This window comes from Pleurodeles waltl, chromosome 4_1 (genome assembly GCF_031143425.1).
Source record: "Pleurodeles waltl isolate 20211129_DDA chromosome 4_1, aPleWal1.hap1.20221129, whole genome shotgun sequence".
In the NCBI taxonomy this organism is placed as follows: Eukaryota; Metazoa; Chordata; class Amphibia; order Caudata; family Salamandridae; genus Pleurodeles; species Pleurodeles waltl.
Genome location: NC_090442.1, coordinates 515,834,959 through 515,852,802, shown reverse-complemented (window position 1 = coordinate 515,852,802; position 17,844 = coordinate 515,834,959). Strand labels below are relative to the sequence as shown.

At 46.1% G+C, this 17,844-nt stretch overlaps 1 protein-coding gene across 3 annotated transcripts in view; it reads left to right on the top strand.

The window, feature by feature from the left end:
• Nucleotides 1-17,844, top strand: part of IRAK4 (interleukin 1 receptor associated kinase 4) — a 168,465-nt gene that overhangs the window by 131,437 nt on the left and 19,184 nt on the right. For all 3 annotated transcript variants that reach the window (XM_069228833.1, XM_069228831.1, XM_069228832.1), the window contains exons 8-9: nucleotides 13,183-13,292; nucleotides 15,441-15,624. In XM_069228833.1, coding sequence (XP_069084934.1) covers nucleotides 13,183-13,292; nucleotides 15,441-15,624 — 294 coding nt within the window. The remainder of the gene's footprint in view (nucleotides 1-13,182; nucleotides 13,293-15,440; nucleotides 15,625-17,844) is intronic.

The following is a 17,844-nucleotide window of genomic DNA, read 5'->3' as shown; positions in this document are numbered from 1 at the left end:
TGCATAGCGGTGGAACCGCCTTGCAAAAGCTGGCGGACACTGGAGTCGTAATCCCCAGGCAGGATTGCCCTGGCGGATTAAGACCGCCAGGATGCCGGCCGGCAAAAAAGTGGTGGTGCTGGCGGTCAACCTGTGGAGCTTTTGTCACAGTCTTAATTTGGCTGTCGGACCGCCACATTGGTGGTAATCTGACCTCCACCGTGAGTCTGGCGGTCCTAGGAATGCCAAACTCATAATGAGGGCCTTGGTCTTTTGTGCCAAGTCTCACAACAATCTTGAAAATGCCTTGCCTGAACCAACCAACTATGTTTAATCCTCTGACTGCCTCATGGGCCTTTCCCAAGATTATTTGGTTCTTGAAGACCAATACGTCCTCAAAATACCCAGTTAATTCTATTCTCCTCCCTTCATTTGAAACTTGAGCACGATCCAGTGGTTCCAGCACTCTCCTGGTCCACAAATCATCAAAAACCTCCTGAGACAACATAGTGATTTTTGCACTAGAGTAAACCAGCATTCTGATGGATTTATTACCTACTACTACCTCAGCATAAGGAGCAGTACATCTGCTGGATCCCCCTGGACAGACCTCATCCGTAATACCATATCTTGAAGCATCTTTTCATTGTGTCTTTCATGAGCCTCTTCAACTAGATTTGCTACTACATTGGTACGTTTCTTTGTTGGGAACGATTGGCTTTGGTAAACGTTTGCAAAATGTCCCAGCTTATCACATTTCCCACAAACTACAATTTTGACTGGACATTGTTTTCCTGAGTTAAATTGTGCAATATTTCCACATATAAAACCAGCATTTGTTTGTTTGAAAAATCCTTTTTAAGTTCTTGATGACTCATTATTCATTGTTTATTCTCTTGAAATATTCATACTCTTCTCACAGACATTTCCCACTACTTCAGTTTTTTTCTCCTCAAGCTCCTTAACAGACATTTGAGATGCCTCGATGGTTTGCAAAATTCTTAAAGTTTCTTCAAGTGACGGAATGATCAGCGATAAAGTTTCTGAAGAATAGCTTTGATAGTGCATGGACAGGTGAATTGATCACATGCTAACTGATCCTTTAAAGTTTTCAAAATTGCAATCTGCAACTAATCTCCTTAGTGCTGACACATATGTATATATCCCCTCTCCATTTAATTGTTTCCACAAGAAGAATTTATGTTGTAGCACCACAATGCTGGACGTGGCTGGACGTCAAAACATTTTTTCACCTTCATGCCAGTTTTTGTGTATTTATCCACTGGTTCCTCCTTCGTAACTTCAATGTCTGGAAGATGTTACAAATATGGCCACCCTTCAAACCCCAAAAAGTGTAACAGCAGGCATTTCTTTCTTTCTTGACGAAACCTCGAAGTAACTATTGCCCCAAGATATGTTTGTAAAGCATCACACCAGTTTCTCCAAGACACAGACGGTTGCCCCGGAGATTCTAAAAATGTAGGGGGTGGGTTAACAGACTTCATGTTGGTAACACTAATACAATATACACAATAGTAATTTAAACTTTCTGCTGTACGTACAATAGAGCCATTAAAAAATGTTGCCCTGTCTAAATAGATGAAATATTAATGGTTATAGTGTGTATATCACGGTAGACCTCCTAAAAAACTGAGTGCATCCCTGTTGAACTCCTGTTAATCTCCTCCTAACTTAGTAAATGGCAAAGATTGACAGAGCAAAGTAGCTATGACAGCCTTGATAGTGTTACACAACGTTACACTGAAGTACTGTAATGATGAAAGTGAGTGTATCACTGTTACCTGATTTACAAATGTTTCTGTAGTATATTGAATATTGACAAGAGATTGTTGTGTAGGAGCTGATTTCGTAAAATTTACAGAATGTATTTACTTCAGCAGACTAGGCATTAATAATCAATATGGTGGTATCCCTCAAAATCACCACTGTCAGTTTTTTTTAAAGGATTTTGTTGATAATATCAGTCAAATTGCTAGATTTGTTGCAAAGCTGTCAAAGTATTTTGAATCCAATAAACACAATAGCGTGCTACTTCTTTAAAATAGTGGCGCTGTTCATTGTATCGGGTTCAAGTTTAAAAATGGTTTCCCATGTCTTTAGTGAGTTTCCAATGTAAAATGGTGGCTACATTGAAACACATTTATACTGCCCACAAAATTTCACACTATGGCATTGTTGAAATGCAAAAGTTTTAACAGTAATGGTCATTTCAAAGCCCTGAGCCATTACGTCAGTTGTACTGCTTTTTTTTGCATGCACAGATTGCGTCCATATGAACTCTGCTTCAAAAGATAAATTAGCTCCCATCACTTATGCTCTTTTTACACTATGCAAATCCACATTGCAGTGCTTTAGTTTCCAAACATTTTGAAACTCAAATAAACTTGTGGTTTCCAACGTTTTGGATCACATGTGGATTTCCTGGTCCTGGCAGCTCCTGCTGCCACTCGTCAACAAAAAAGGGAGGAGGTGTAGGGAAGAGGTCAACATTTGAGAGGAAAAGCTTTTTTGACACACTGGGATGGGTAGATGGAGGGGGTTTGGGAGTGGAGGAAGAGGTAGTGGTTGTAGGAGGTGTTTGTATGCTGACTTTGGGTGAAGGTGCATGGGCTGGAGGCTGTCGTGAGTAGAATGGCTGTTGGGTGGGTGTGTGGCTGCGTTTGTGTAGTTTGGGTGCAGGGCTCAAAGACACCTTGGGAGAGGACACAGAGGATGTGTGAATGGTAGTGGGTGTGGTGACTGCACGTGAGCGGTTTGTGGTGATGGGTGTGCTGGTGATGGAGGTAGTGGCTGAAGATGTAGTGCATGCAGGTGTGAGTGGAGACATGACGGAGGGAGGAGGGAGACATGGAGGAGGGGGGACACAGTGGAGGTAGTGGATGTTGGCATGTCTGCATGGGTATGATGCTTGTCTGAGTGCCTGTGGGATGTGTGGTACTTATGTTTGCCAGAGCCACCCTTGTGTGTTGAGGTGTGTGCATTCTGGTCTGATGGTGTGCTTGGGATAGGCTGAGGTACTGGGGATTGGGTCTGGGTGGAGGAAGTTGGAGGGGGGAGGCTGGACACAGAGACAATGGCTGCCATCAGTGCAGAGGCCAGAGCCTGAAATGCTCTCTGTTGGGCAGCCTGGCCAGAATGAATGCCCTCCAGGTATGCATTGGTCTGTTGCAACTGCCTCTCTACACCCTGGATGGCATTTAGAATGGTAGACTGCCCAACAGTGAGGGATCTCAGGAGTTCAATAGCCTTCTCACTGAGGGCAGCAGGGTTGACTAGGGCCGGGCCTGAGGTGCCTGGGGCGAAGGAGATGCCCACCCTCCTGGGTGAGTGGCCACGGGACACACGCTGAGGGGCTGCTGGGAGGGCGGTGCTGGTAGGGGGGGTGGCGGCTGTACCTGTTGATGCGGGGGTGCACAGAGGGGCCCGTCACCGCAAGGGAACTACCATCAGAGGAGGAGTTGGTGTAGCTGGTCTCGTTGGTCTCTGCTCCTGTCCCCGCTCTGGAGCTCCCCTCGACCTCCGTCCCACTGGTGACTTCTGACTCAGTTGTCTTGCCTACACACAAGAACAGGGAGACCACAAAAAAGGGGGGGGGGGGGAGAGAAAGAAGAAAGACATGTTCACTGCATGCAATACCGCTACTGTTGGCGGACACTACAGACACAGCAGCCCTCTTCACTACGCAATGCACTTAGAGTTCCCTAATTAATCACAGGGACATGGGGTACAAGGCCTATGCCTGATTGCTGCACACCTTGAAGTCATAAGAGCTTGACTAGGTGTTGATGGCGCTTACCACTGGTGGGGTTGGGGTGCCACTTAGTCTGCCTCACAAAGGGTCCTTGCCTACAAAGCTTGTCCTAGTCTAGGGGGGACCCACTGCCCAGCTCCCCCACCCAGACACCTCCAATGCGCACAGAGTCAGATGGATGTGACGGTACTCACCCCCTTGTGACTGCTGTGATGCCCTCAAGCCCCCATCCAACTCCGGATATGCCACCGCCAGGATCCGGAACATCAGGGGGGTCATGGTGCGACGGGCCATCCCCAGCTGGGCCTCTGCTATCCTCTTGCTCCAGCGGTGAGTGTCCTCCCATCTTTTCCAGCAGTGGGTGCTCTGTCTGTCATGGACCCCCGTGGTCCGGACGTCCTTGGCGATGGCGCGCCAAATATCCTTCTTCTGGTGGGCGCTGACCTAGAGGAATAGTACAGGGCAAAAGGAAAAACTGTAACCGTCCGGACCGTCACAGTCATTGGCCCATGTTCCCACCCTTGCCCAGACGCACATACACTCACCGTCCGATCATGCAGGCCTCATTCCCCCCCTACCCTTGTATCTTCCATCCACACCACTCCAAACAGGCATTGCCCATGCAGCATGCTCACAGTGTACTCACCTGTTTGTCTGGAGGACCGTAGAGGAGAGTGTATTGGGGGAGGACCCCATCCACTAACTTCTCCAACTCCTCCGAAGTGAAGGCAGGGGCCCTTTCCCCAGACACATGAGCCATCGTCGCTTCCAGACTGAGGTCACAGCAGCACTTGCAGTGTAGGTCCTCTCCTGTTGAAGGTCAGGTATCAAGTGGGTGAACAGACAGAAAATGGCGGTCACGTCTGCAGCGGTGCGTACCGTCACCACCCGCATACATCGTCATTGGCTCATGGGACCCATAGGGTGCAATGTTAACCAATGCAGGATTGCGCCGCGGTCTTCGACCGCCTACCGCAATGGTGTACAACGCCAGCGCAGTTACCTCATATCCCCTTGTCCCACATTACAGGTCAGGCAGCCGCCATTTCAGGGGGCCACATGGCATTCATTTTAAATGCGTCACACATATCTAGGCCTTGCATACACACAGAGACAGGCACATAGCGGATTGACAAATGTGTGCAATAACATTGTATTTTTCCTACCTCAGTGTTGGCTGACAGTGTGCTCGCTGTTCTCGTCCGCTGGGGCAGGTGATGAGATGGCGGCATCCTCCGGTGTACAGACCACTTGTGGACCTGTCGACAATGGAAGAGAGACATGTAATACTCACCTACAGACTTGATTGTGCCACAATCCATGAACTGTGTGCCCGGTTGGAGCCAGACCTGATGTCAGCTATCCGCCATCCCACAGGAATCCCCCCTCTAGTGCAGGTCCTGTCAGTACTCCATTTCCTGGCAAGTGGGTCTTTTCAAACTACAGTGGCCATAGGATCAGGGATGTCTCAGCCAATGTTCTCAAACGTGTTGTCCAGAGTGTTGTCTGCCCTGCTGAAACACATGTGCAGCTACATCGTGTTCCCTCAGGTGCAGGATTTGCCTATAGTGAAAGGTGACTTCTATGCCCTGGGACATATCCCCAACATCATAGGTGCCATTGATGGGACACATGTGGCCTTGGTCCTCCCACGTAGGAGTGAACAGGTGTACAGAAACCGGAAGAGCTACCATTCTATGATTGTGCAGATGGTGTGTTTGGCAGACCAGTACATCTCCCATGTGAACGCCAAGTTTCCTGGCTCAGTGCATGACGCTTACATTCTGAGGAATAGCAGCATCCCTTATGTGGTGGGGCAACTCCAGAGGCACAGTGTGTGGCTAATAGGTGAGGACAAGGACCCTATACCGTGTGAATAGTTGCCTGGGTCTGGGGTTGTCCCTAAGGGTTAGTGTGTGTCTAACAGTTGTCCCTCAACATTTGCAGGTGACTCTGGGTACCCCAACCTGTCATGGCTACTGACCCCAGTGAGAAATCCCAGGACAAGGGCAGAGGAACGCTACAATGAGGCACATGGGCGAATTAGGAGAGTCATAGAGAGGACCTTCGGCCTCCTGAAGGCTAGGTTCCGGTGCCTCCATATGACAGGTGGTTCCCTCTACTACTCACCAAAGAAGGTGTGCCAGATCATCGTGGCCTGCTGTATGCTGCACAACTTGGCTTTGCGACGACAGGTGCCGGATGGATGGTCCAGAAGGGGGTCTTGTGGCAGCTGTGGAGCCTGTGGACAGTGAAGAAGAGGAGGCAGAAGAGGAGGACATAGACAACAGAAACAACGTGATCCAGCAATACTTCCAGTGAGACACAGGTAAGAAGACATCACCGCCTCCTACATCTAATAAAATTGTAAGACCTATCATCTGTCTGTCACTTTCACCCAGTGTATGGGCCCTGACTTGTCACTTTACCTTTCCAATTCACAGATGTGGGTCCCACTGTGTGACCTCTGGTATGTTACCTCATGGACTAGAGCTGTGTGACATAGATATGTTGGCAAATTGAATGGACATTGGTATTTTCCTCAGTTATTGCAAATACACATTTGTGAAAGCACAGACTGACTCCAGATTGTTTTGTGATTCAAGGGTGTTTATTTAAGTGCAAAATGGTGGAGGTGGTATTAAAGTGGTCAGGGGTGATGGTGGTTGAATGTCCATTGCAGAGTCCAGTCCATTTGTCTCACAGTTGCGTTGTCCAAAGGGGCATAGGAAGTGGAGCTAGGGCAGTTTAAGGATGGACAGGGTGACAAAGTGGGACAGAAGGATGACAATCAGGGTGGTCTCATTTCTTGGCGGGGGTCTTGGCATTGTTCTCTGTCATTGTCCTGGATCTCAGGGACCGCTTGCGGGGTGGTTCTCCATCTGCAGGGGGTGTGGTGCTGGTGTTGTGGTCCTGTGGTGGTGCCTCCTGTCAACTAGCGCCGGCGGAGGTGGTGGGCAGTTCATCGTCCAGGCTAGTGTCAGGGGCCCCATGTTGTGTCACAGTGTCCCTCCTGGTGTTCACAAGGTCCTTCAGCACCCCTACAATGGTGCCCAGGGTGGTATTGATGGATTTGAGTTCCTCCCTGAACCCCACATACTTTTCCTCCTGCAGCCGCTGGGTCTCCTGAAATTTGGCCAGTACCGGTGCCATTGTCTCCTGGGAATGATGGTATGCTCCCATGATGTTGGAGAGGGCCTAGTGGAGAGTGGGTTCCCTGGGCCTGTCCTTCCCCTGTCGCACAGCAGACCTCCCAGTTCCCCGGTTTTCCTGGGCTTCTGTCCCCTGAACCGTGTGCCACTGCCACTGACCCCAGGTCCCTGCTGTTCTTGGGGTGGTGGGTTTGCCTGGGTTCCGTGTAGTGGTGGACACACTGCTGCTTGACGTTTCCTGGGGACAGAGGTGTGGGCCTGCTGGGTGGGTGCTGTGCTGGTGTTTCCTGTGGGGGGAGGCTCTGTGGTGGCCTGTGACTGTGTCAGGGGAACTGACTGTCCCGAGGTCCCAGATGTGCGGGCTGGTCATCTAGATCCAGTTGGACAGAGCTGCAGTCATCACTGTGGGCCTCTTCTGTGGGTGGTTTGGACATGTCTGGAACCTCCTGTCCGGTGATGTTGGGTAGGGGTCCTGCAGGGGTGTAAAGGCATGGTTATTGCATCTCTGTGTGCCATGGTGTGCAATGGGTGGGTGACCATGTACCCCAGTGCTTACATTCTTGTGTAGGACATTGTGTGATATTTGGTTTGGGGATCTGTGTGGGCATGTGTAGTGGACATGCATTGGTGATGGGTGTCCATGCTCTGTTGTTGCATGCAGGGCTTGGTGTTGGGATGGGTGGTTTGTGATAGTGGGACATATGTGAGGAGTTGGAGTGATGGGGTGAGGGTGAGGGTGAGGGTATGTGATGGCATGCAGGTAGGGTGGGGGATATGGTAGTTAAAGATTTGACCTACCAGAGTCCATTCCTCCAGCTACTCCTGCGAGGCCCTCAGGATGCAGTATAGCCAAGACCTGCTCCTCCCATGTTATTAGTTGTGGGTCCGCCGCCAGTCCTCTGAACTGCAATGTGGTGTCTTGAGACCACGGAACGTACCTTCCCCCGTAGGTCGTTCCACCTCTTCCTGATGTCATCCTGTGTTCTTGGGTGCTGTCCCACTGTGTTGACCCTGTCCACGATTCTGCGCCATAGCTCCATCTTCCTAGCTATGGAGGTGTGCTGCACCTGTGATCCGAATAGCTGTGGCTCTGCCCAGATGATTTCCTCCACCATGACCCTGAGCTCCTCCTCAGAAAACCTGAGGTGTTTTGCAGTGCCATGGGGTGGTGTGGGTGATGTGTGAGGTGCTGTGTGTTGTGATGTGTGGGGTGATGTTTATGGGTGTGTGGTGTTTTGTGCGTGGATGTGTATGAGTAATGGTGTTATTTGCCTCTGTATGCTGGTGTGGTCTTTGCTTTTCTGTCTCTCTGCTTCTTCCAAATTTTTGGTTGTAAAGGTTTGTGGGTAATGTGGGTGTGTGTTTTATATTGTGTTGGGTGTGTGGGAGTGGTGTGTGTATGTGTATCAGGTTTGTGTATTTTTCGATTTGTCCAATGTGGTGAACTTTTGACTTTGTCCTGGCCCCAGCATGACCAGATGTCCCTAATTGGCGCTTCCTGCTTCTAAGCGCTGTTTTACTGTATATTCTTGAAAAATTCATAAAAAAGTTCTACTGATTGGAATTTTGTAGTTCTATTTTTCTAACCTGGTATGCAATTCTTTTTGTGTGGTGTTTTCACTGTTTTACTGTTTGAAGTGTTGCACAAATACTTTACACGTTGCTTTCCAGTTAAGCCTGACTTCTCAGTGCTAGGGTACCAGAGGGTGAGCAGAGGTTCATTTTGGTTTGCTTGTGCCTTCCTCTGACAAGAATTGTGTTTGCAGCTTGACCAGGGCTAACACCCCGATCATCCAACATCCCAATTTCTCACAGTGGCCCACACCACCAACAGTAAGCAGGGCTGGGGCTCATTGCACATGCTGCGCACATTATTGTACCCAGATTTTTAAGAATTCCTTGTACTTAAACCTACTCAGATCCAGGAGTGTTGGCCATACCAAAGGAATCTTACCTGTTCAGGTCACAGAAGTGCTCCCTCCCTGCAAAAGCAAGTTCCAGTGAATGGGTACGTCGCAGAGAACGAACTTCAAAACAAGGACATCTCCCAGCTTGCAATGAAAATGATTCGAGTGACCTGCCCTTTGCTAATTCAGGTTTAGCCCTTAAAATAAAGTCAGATCAGACTCGCATTGCGGGCTCATCTGTGTGATTTGCCCACCGTTGGCATAAAACCATATACAAGATCGCGTAGTGGCAGCTGGTGACATGAACAGAGGAGGGTGAGGGTGGAGAATACAGAGCCGGGGTAGAAAACAGCGAAGTTTTTGGAAGGCAGAGGACAGTGCAGAGACTGAGGAGGAGAGCAGCCCCGAGGCAGAGAGGAACAGCAGGACAAAGTAGAGGTGCAGAGCAGAGAACTGGAAGAGAATGGCACAGGGAAACAGCAGTGCAGAGGCACGGGGGGAAGGAAGGCATAGGGAAAGAACCGGGGTACAGGAGGAGAGCAGAGCTGAGGAAGTAAGCAGCGCGAGGCTGTGGAGGAAAGCAGATAAGAGCAGCACAGAGGCTGAAGAGTGTTGAGGAGTAGCTGGGAGCACAGCAGGGCTGAGTGGAAATGGAGTGCACAGACTGAAGAGAGAAGAGCAGTGAGGCGGACAGGAAAGAGAGCGCTGGCGAAAGAGCAGTGCATGGATGAGAGAGTAGATGGCTGCAGAGGAGTGGAATAATGAGGCTGATGGAGTATGCAGAGACTGAGGGCCAAAGAGATGCATATAAATTGTTGGAAGCAGTGCGAAAATTGGCGGCCAGTGCAGATGCTTAGAGGGGGGGGCGGGGCAGAGGCTTGGGGTAGAATAGTGCAAGGGCAGTAAGGGAAAACAATATAGAGGATACAGTCTGAGAAGTGCGCTGAGACGGCAGAGAAAGTTGTGATGGGCGCCAGGGGAAAAATCTGATGGGACAGCAAATGGGCCTCTGGACGCGTAAATGGACTGCACTGTACGAAGTAATGGGGACGGTTCGGAATCGGAGGGACTGGGTAGAGTGGCAGAAGCCTGGCAGAATGTTGCACAAGGAGAGGAGCAATGGCGGGGTTTGGAAGTTTTGATGCTAGGGTGACTGTAGAGATCAGGAGGTCAGCATGCTGAAGTTTAGCACTGGGTTGGCGCGGTAAGCAGGTACAGCGTCTGGCAGGAGTGCCAGTGAACGCCGAGAGTAACTAGTTGATAAACAGGGCTGACAGTGTATAATAGTTGTCTCTGATCGCTAGGTGTGGAGCACCATAGTTCAGGGTCAGAGACTTTTTTTGCCATATATGCAGTGCTTTAAATGGGCCGGTACTCTCCGGTACTGAGTACCGGCACTTTTTTATTTTGAGCGGGAGAGTAGCGGCACATCTCAAGAAAAACGTAATACTTTTAATTGGAGAGTACCGGCACTTCTCAGAAACAAGCAGGTACTCTGATAGAGAGTACCTGCACTTCCATTTTTCCATTTAAAGCGCTGCATATATGGACACAGGAATAAAAGCTGCTGGTGCGAATGGAGGGAGCTCTCATGCCATGTTGATCGTCCTCCGTTCCCCAGGAAGCCACCATCCTCGCCTTCTCTGGGTGCGTCCGGGACGGGGTACACAACAGAGGACCTGAATACATGGGCAAACCATAAACATCAGATAATGTTTTCAAGTGTACTTGTACGTACATATGCAGAAAACAGTATCATATACATTTGTATTCAATCATAAGTAAAACTGCATTATTTAATTTTTATTAAACTATTACAGTTTAAACATCTTTTGTGAAGGAGATCGAATGAAATGTCTTGAGTACTGTAATTTAATATCTACTACTCATTAACTAATATGGCCTCAGGATTTTTATGCCAAAAGACAGGAGACGGCAGCCGTGGCACTGACAAACAAAACTACTAGCAAAGCCAATAAGTATTTCCTTTTTATCTTGCTAATACTTTTTGTAATGCTGTTGAACATCGACCTTAAAAAAGGCTTTGTCAAGAAAGCTAGTGGATTCACACATCACCACGCATGTACACCAGTCCGTTATGACGCAGCAAGTATTTTGGCTTTTTTTAAATTTCAATATTTACTGCTCCAAGCAGTGGATGCCAGTCTTAATTCAAACCTAATGATAAAACAAAAAAACGATGTTCACAGAAAGGCGAAGCCCAGTAGCAAATTGCTGCTGCCACTCCCTCCTAATAAAAAAATAATAATAATAATAATAATTGGACGTTGAATGGCTGGTCAGCAACAGAGGAGCAGCATCCAGGTATGGGTAGCAAGTAAGTGCCATCAATGAATATTGGCATGAAAGCAAAGTGATATATAAAAATAAAAAAAAGTTATTGGGTGGGGAAAGCAACACAGGGATTGTGGGAGGTAAGCAGCTAAGTGAAGGGGAAAGCAGCATGCAATGGAGAGAACAAGAAAGCACATACACTTCCATGGTGCGCTCAAACAAAAGAAAAAAAGTCGTTCTCCGATGCAAGCCATCAAAGGATTCAAGCCATTCACTCAAAAAGGATGATAAAACGGTTATGCTGCAGGAGAGGGACAAACACAAGAATTGGAAGGAAAGCAACCAAATGATAAGCAAGCAAATGAGATTAGCAAGTCAGCTAATGAGAATCAGTGGGCTGACCCAAAGCCCACTGTAAATATCTTGTATTGTAGACTATAGATCTTAAACACAAGACCTGAAAATGATTTTATTTACTTTGAATTTTTCAGTTTAATTTTTAATAGAGGTTATTGTGCAAGAGCCTTGAAAAGAACAATATCCCCCCAAAAAATTGGAACACCCGCACCCTAATGGACCACAGCGAAACAGCTGCCCTCTTCCTCCTTGACCTCTCTCAACACCATCTCTCACAGTGTCTTGTGCACTAGACTGCACAAAGCCAGCATCCGTGGCAAAGCCCTGGAGTGGATCCCCTCCTTCCTCACCGGCTGAACTCAGAGAGTCAGCCTCCTACCTTTCACCTCAAAACCAATGGGACCCAGCTGCAGGGTTCCCTAAGGCTCCTCTCTGAGTCCCACCCTCTTCAATGTCTACATGACCGCACTCGTCAAGATCGTTAGACTCCACGTGCTCAACATAGTCTCATACGCTGTCTCACAGCTAAGTTTCTCCCTCACCAGCAAAACATTGACAGACAAAAGCAACTTTCACAGTGCAATGAAGGCAGTCGCTTATTTGATGAACAAAAGCTGCGTCAAACTCAGCTTGGATAAGATGGAGACCCTCATTCTGGGCCCCACCCCCACTGCTTGGGATGAATCCTGGTGGCCCACTGCCCTCAGAACTGCCCCATCTCCCACTGACCAGGCACGCAACCTCAGCATCATCTTTGACTCCTCGTTGTCCATGGCCCGCCAAGTCAACGCCATCTCATCATTGTGCTTCCACACACTCCAACTGCTCCAGAAGATTTTCGAGTGGATCCCCATTGACGCAAGAAGAACAGTCACCCATGCACTCGTCAGCAGTAAACTTGACTACGACAACACACTCCATGCTGGCACTAACAAGAAACTCCAAACAAAATTCCATAGAACACAGAACGCTGCAGCAAGACTCATCCTGGACATCCCCTGCAACAGCCACATCTCTGCCCACCTGAGAGACCTACAATGACTACCCCTCAACAAATGCATCACTTTCAAACTCCTTACACATGCTTACACGGCCCTTCACCACATCGGCCCTGCCTACCTCAACCACCGCCTCTCCTTCTACACCCCCCCCGGGCAACCCTGCTCTGCTCAGCTGGCCTTCACCACCATCCGTAGGATCTGGAAGAACACAGCTGGATCCTTCTCCTATGTCGCTGTGCAGACCTGGAACACGCTGCTGCTTCACCTAAGGCAATCCCCCTATCTGGCCCACTTCAGGAAGGACCTCAAGACCTGGCTTTTCGACTGACCTGTGTCCCCCCCAATCAGTACCTTGAGACCCCCTCGGGTGATAAGTCGAACTATGCATATATCTGATTGATTAAGAACAAAACTCACCACTGAAGAAAGCAGAGATAAATTACAGTACATTTTCTTTATGATGCTGGTATGTGGAGCTTTACAGTTCAAAAGGTGGGGCTTAGCTTCCATTGGTGCAGCCAGTGCAGTGGCACCATGGGTCAGAGGCCTGAGGAGCCCACTGAACCATGATTATTGCTATATTTCACAATTCAAATTGAGGCCCAGGCTCCTGTTTCCTACATTGCACTGAGACTCATGACACACTGGTTATGCCACTGTTCAATAGTCGAAAAACTTTACTGTTATTGTACATTTTCATCTATTTATTTATTTTTAAGGATGGCACGGCACCGCTCTCCTGGAGTGTTCGATTTAGAATTGCTTGTGGTACAGTGAACGGCATCAAATATTTGCATGAAAACCACCATGTTCACAGAGATATCAAAAGGTAAGGCAAATTGAAAAAACTAAGTTCAGAAGTAGAAATTGTTTAAAGTATGGATTTCTAGTGCTTGGTTCCAAAATATGAGGATTGCAAAAGAAAGTAGCGGGGTTCCTTAGGTCTTTCTAAATAAATAAACTAAGAGCCTTAATTAAGATATACTGAAGCTAATTAATCATTACATATTAAAACTTCAGCTAAATGAAGTTAATTTGAGTGGTCTTATAAAAAAGTGTACAAAAGTTGTCTGTGCATGTAAACATAGGTCTGGATATGTCAGTCTTCGTTTACTACAGCAAAACGTGTTAAAATAAAAAAATTAAAAAACGTTGAGGATGATTCAGTGTGTGTTTTATAGTGTATTTGATAATCTTCCAGAATGTTGTTTGAGTAGTTTAAATAAACAAAGACATAGTTGTTTGATAAAAGAGAAAGAAAAAGTAGTAAGTGATGTAAGGGAACAGAAAGAAGAAGATAGATGGGAAAATGAGATCTTGATAGTCTTTACAAATGAGCAGTAAGAGGTTGGTGGAAATTCTTCACTGAATCTCAACCAACTGTAGGACATATTCTATTCCATGTTTTGCCTCTGGAGTGTGGCCACAAATAGGCAAAAAATAGAAGTTCGGACCCTGCCTAAAAATTCATTGTCTAGACCAAAATGTTAGACCATGCCCCATTGACAGAACACAAAACCCCCTTTTGTCCATTACCATTGTGCTGTCTAATCGCACTGAGGAGCATATTTAAGGGCCCCTAGCGCCAATCCAATGCCACATTAGTGTCCTTTGTTGACGCTAATGTGGCGTTAGAAGGCCAAAAACGCTGCGCCATATTTACAAAGTGGCACAGTGCCTGCATTGAGCCACTTTGTAACCCTTTGCATTACATTATGCCTGTGCCAGGTATAATGTATGCGGGGGGGGGGGGAAATTGGTACAAGAAAATCTAAGAGATTTCCTTGCGCCATTTTTTTTTCTGCACTTTTAACACCTGCTCTGAGCAGGCGTTAAAAGGAGGCTTCCATTGGTTACAATGGGCCTTTGGGTGCTTTGCAGGATTAGCGTCAACATTTTTTTACACCAATCTTGCAAAGCGCTGGACTAGCGTAAAAAATGTGATGCTAGTCCCCAAACTGCTGCCATGGTGCGCTGTATTTTAAATATGGTGGCGTTAGGGGGGGCTATGAGAAGCGCAAGTAAAGTGCAGCGCCACTTTTCTTAAATATGCTCCTAAGTGCCATAAGTATGTCCAGACATGGGTGCTGAGCTCTGTGTACACCAGCATCCAAGCTGTACCTCATCAATTGGTCCAGATAGGGCCATATCACTTCTGTTGTTACTTGTGTCCTTTTCAGAGGAGACTTATTGTGGCATTCGAGTTGAACTGTCTCGTGTGAGACAAACTAAAGTTAATTTGCGTAATATTGGACCCTGTCTCTATAACGGGCTGTAGAGCATCTAGAGTATTGCAAGTGGTTGTGATTTGATTCATGCACTTCCAGCCATCACGTTTGTGCCAGATGAGCAGAAGATGCCATTTTGTTTGCAAATATTCACATTGAAATCACTCACAAATAGAACAGTGAGGAACTACTAGCAATGTACTAACCAAACACGAGTTAGACATTCCACCGCATCTATTTGATAATCGCAGCATGCACAATCTACCCCAACCATTGTCTCTGAATCATTCACACGTTTGGGTCTACAACCAGGAAATGTCTAGATATTTAACTTGATAAATATACAATAAGCAAAGAAAGGGCACCATTCTTCATATAAGCAGTTACATCACCAAATTTAAATTACTGTTTCTAAAAACTTCCAGGATGACTTTATAGGGTCAAGTCTAAATCAACCACTCGTTTTCTGTAAAGGATGGCTTTTTAAAATAATTTATAAAAAACAAATGTTCCAAACTAGATCAGAAAATGTGTCCTCTGAGTTAATTCAATAACGGAAGCTGTGGGAATGTTAAGTACCACTGGGGGCGTCCATGTTTTTTAGTATTTTCTCTCAGTGAGAATTTACATACCCACATTTTCTGTCACCGGTTTAATTCAGAAATTACATCCTTTAATAAGGGGCTGTGTATTGTTGTAGCTTTTGTAATGTCACACCAATGGAACATCAATTGCTTTTTATTTTTCAGTGCAAATATCCTACTCAGTGATTCTTTTGAGACAAAGCTTTCTGATTTTGGCCTCACAAGGGCATTTGAGAAATGCGCAAGAACAGTCATGACTGAGAGAATTGTGGGAACAACGGCGTACATGGCACCTGAGGCTCTACGGGGGGAAATTACCATAAAATCGGATATTTTTAGCTTGGGTGTGGTGAGTAGGAATTATTTTCATAATTTAAAAAATATCCTTGCACGTCCTGGCACATCTTTAACTGCTGAATGAATCTTAGGCACACATAAAACGTTTGATGTGATCTAGAACATTGGTGTGCTTTCGAGCAATATTTTAAACAAAAATATTTCTCCATATTGCTGCATGAATGACTCCTTGTGCATGTTGAGTAAGGATTCTATTTCACTCAAGGAAGAAAATAAGAGAACAGCAGTGTCTAATAGGTTTCAGCATGTACAGCACTGTTCCAACTAGTCTCCGCCAACTGTCCCCCATGTAGTGCTGTGAGGCCTTTAGCAACAATTTTCCTCCATTAGAGTCTTGCTAAATTAGGCTGTAGCCACATCCATCTCTGTTAATAATGCGTTTCTGCATTTCAGGCGGGTATATGCACTGCTGATTGGTGGAATACCACTGAGATCCTATGGTGTGGTACTGCACATCCATTATCATCAGTTGTATGAATTATGTCTGTGCCCATAATGATACTCATGCATGTTTGCCATCACTCCCAACTTGTGGAAATGCTTCCTCGTTATGTGGCATCACCAGATCTCTTTTCCTGTAACCTGGTTTTAATTTATTTATGCTCGTAGTACACCCTACTACCCAGTTATCTTCTTATGTTGACATGTTGGCTGTATCTTCAACCTTGTTGATCGTACAAGTACTTAAGCCCGTTTCCCTCTCTTCTCAGCAAGGACCTGTTTTTGTTTCTACGTTTTTCAGTTTCCTTTGCGAACCAGTCTTTGTCTCAAAACTCCATATTAAGTACTGTCATACAAGTAGGAGTTGGCACCAACCAGACTCAGTTTGATAGTAGAAGGAAACTGGTAGCAAACCTCCCATGTCTATGGTATTCCTACAGATCATTCAAGAATAGCTATAATTTTCGCAGTGTTGGAAGGCACTTTCTATTGTAACAGTTAATCCATTTGCTACAGATTCTTTTCAGAGGTTTCTTTTATAGCCACAAGACAACAACATACTCCACATCCTTGGATTGAACATTATTCTCTCCCCAAGAAAGATAGATTAGCCTCTTGCCCAGTCACTTTAAATGTGTCTTTTGTTTTGGGGAGCAAAAGCAAATGATCCAACAACATAGTCCTTCGGAAAGGGTCCATAACCTCTTTGGAGCAAGACATCACCAATGGGATTAGAGATAATACATAAACTGGACCTGGACTTTTTGATGACCAGGATGGTAAGGATATAATCGAAAGATTGCATCAATGTTCACTGCTTGTTAACATTTCTATCACAGACAACACGATGTAGGACCAACAGTGAGATTAAGGGATAGCTGAATGTTGACTATATAGTTGTGTATCCATATTTCTAATCTTCAAAGCATAATCCTATGCATAATTTGATGCTGTGAATCCCAGACTCCGTTTACCCCTTTTCACCTCTCATAGGGCACACTATACATTAAAACTGTAATTGCACATCTGGTAGTCTTCCACACTGTACAGGTGCTTCCCCCACCTCACATCCTTCGCAGCCCATCCAACCATATTTTTCTTAGAAGATATGCATTTGAATTTATTAAAGTGCTTTTAGCCCTTAGTATAAAACATAGCTGCCTTTCACACAGGTATTGTTAAATAAGAATACAAATATTACAGAACACTAGAATCACAGACATCCCACAATGTACATTGAATAATACAATTAAAAGGAGAGACTTATTAAAACCCCTAAAATCTCAGAAAAGATGTTCCTTCAGCGCATGGCAAAACTTCTGTCTACTGCTGGGTTAAGTGTCCCGGAATTTCGCCCGAATGTGCAGACTTTTCCTCCTGTGTAGGCAAGTTGCTTAGGTTGCACCACCTGAAAGATCATTTACTAAGAAAAATACTTGTTTTGCAGTATTTTCAAGCGTTTCTTTGCGTAAAATCTTGCATATTGAATTCAACCTGATCTTGGTATTCAAGAAGCAGAACAGCATAAAAGGTGCCAGGTACTCTCTTACATCACACGTACATTTGTCTAAAACTACCGGATTTTTCCTGTTCTTCGTGGTGGTTATTAAGAGGCAGCCACCCCTTGTCAAAGCAAAAAGTATTTTTTCACTCTGATTCTCAAGAATGATGAGATATTGTTGAACGATCTGTAAAGGATCGGGCAAGACAGCATGACTCCTAGGATGGAGAATAATTGAAGCAGCTATTTTCTGATTGGTTTTTAGAATAA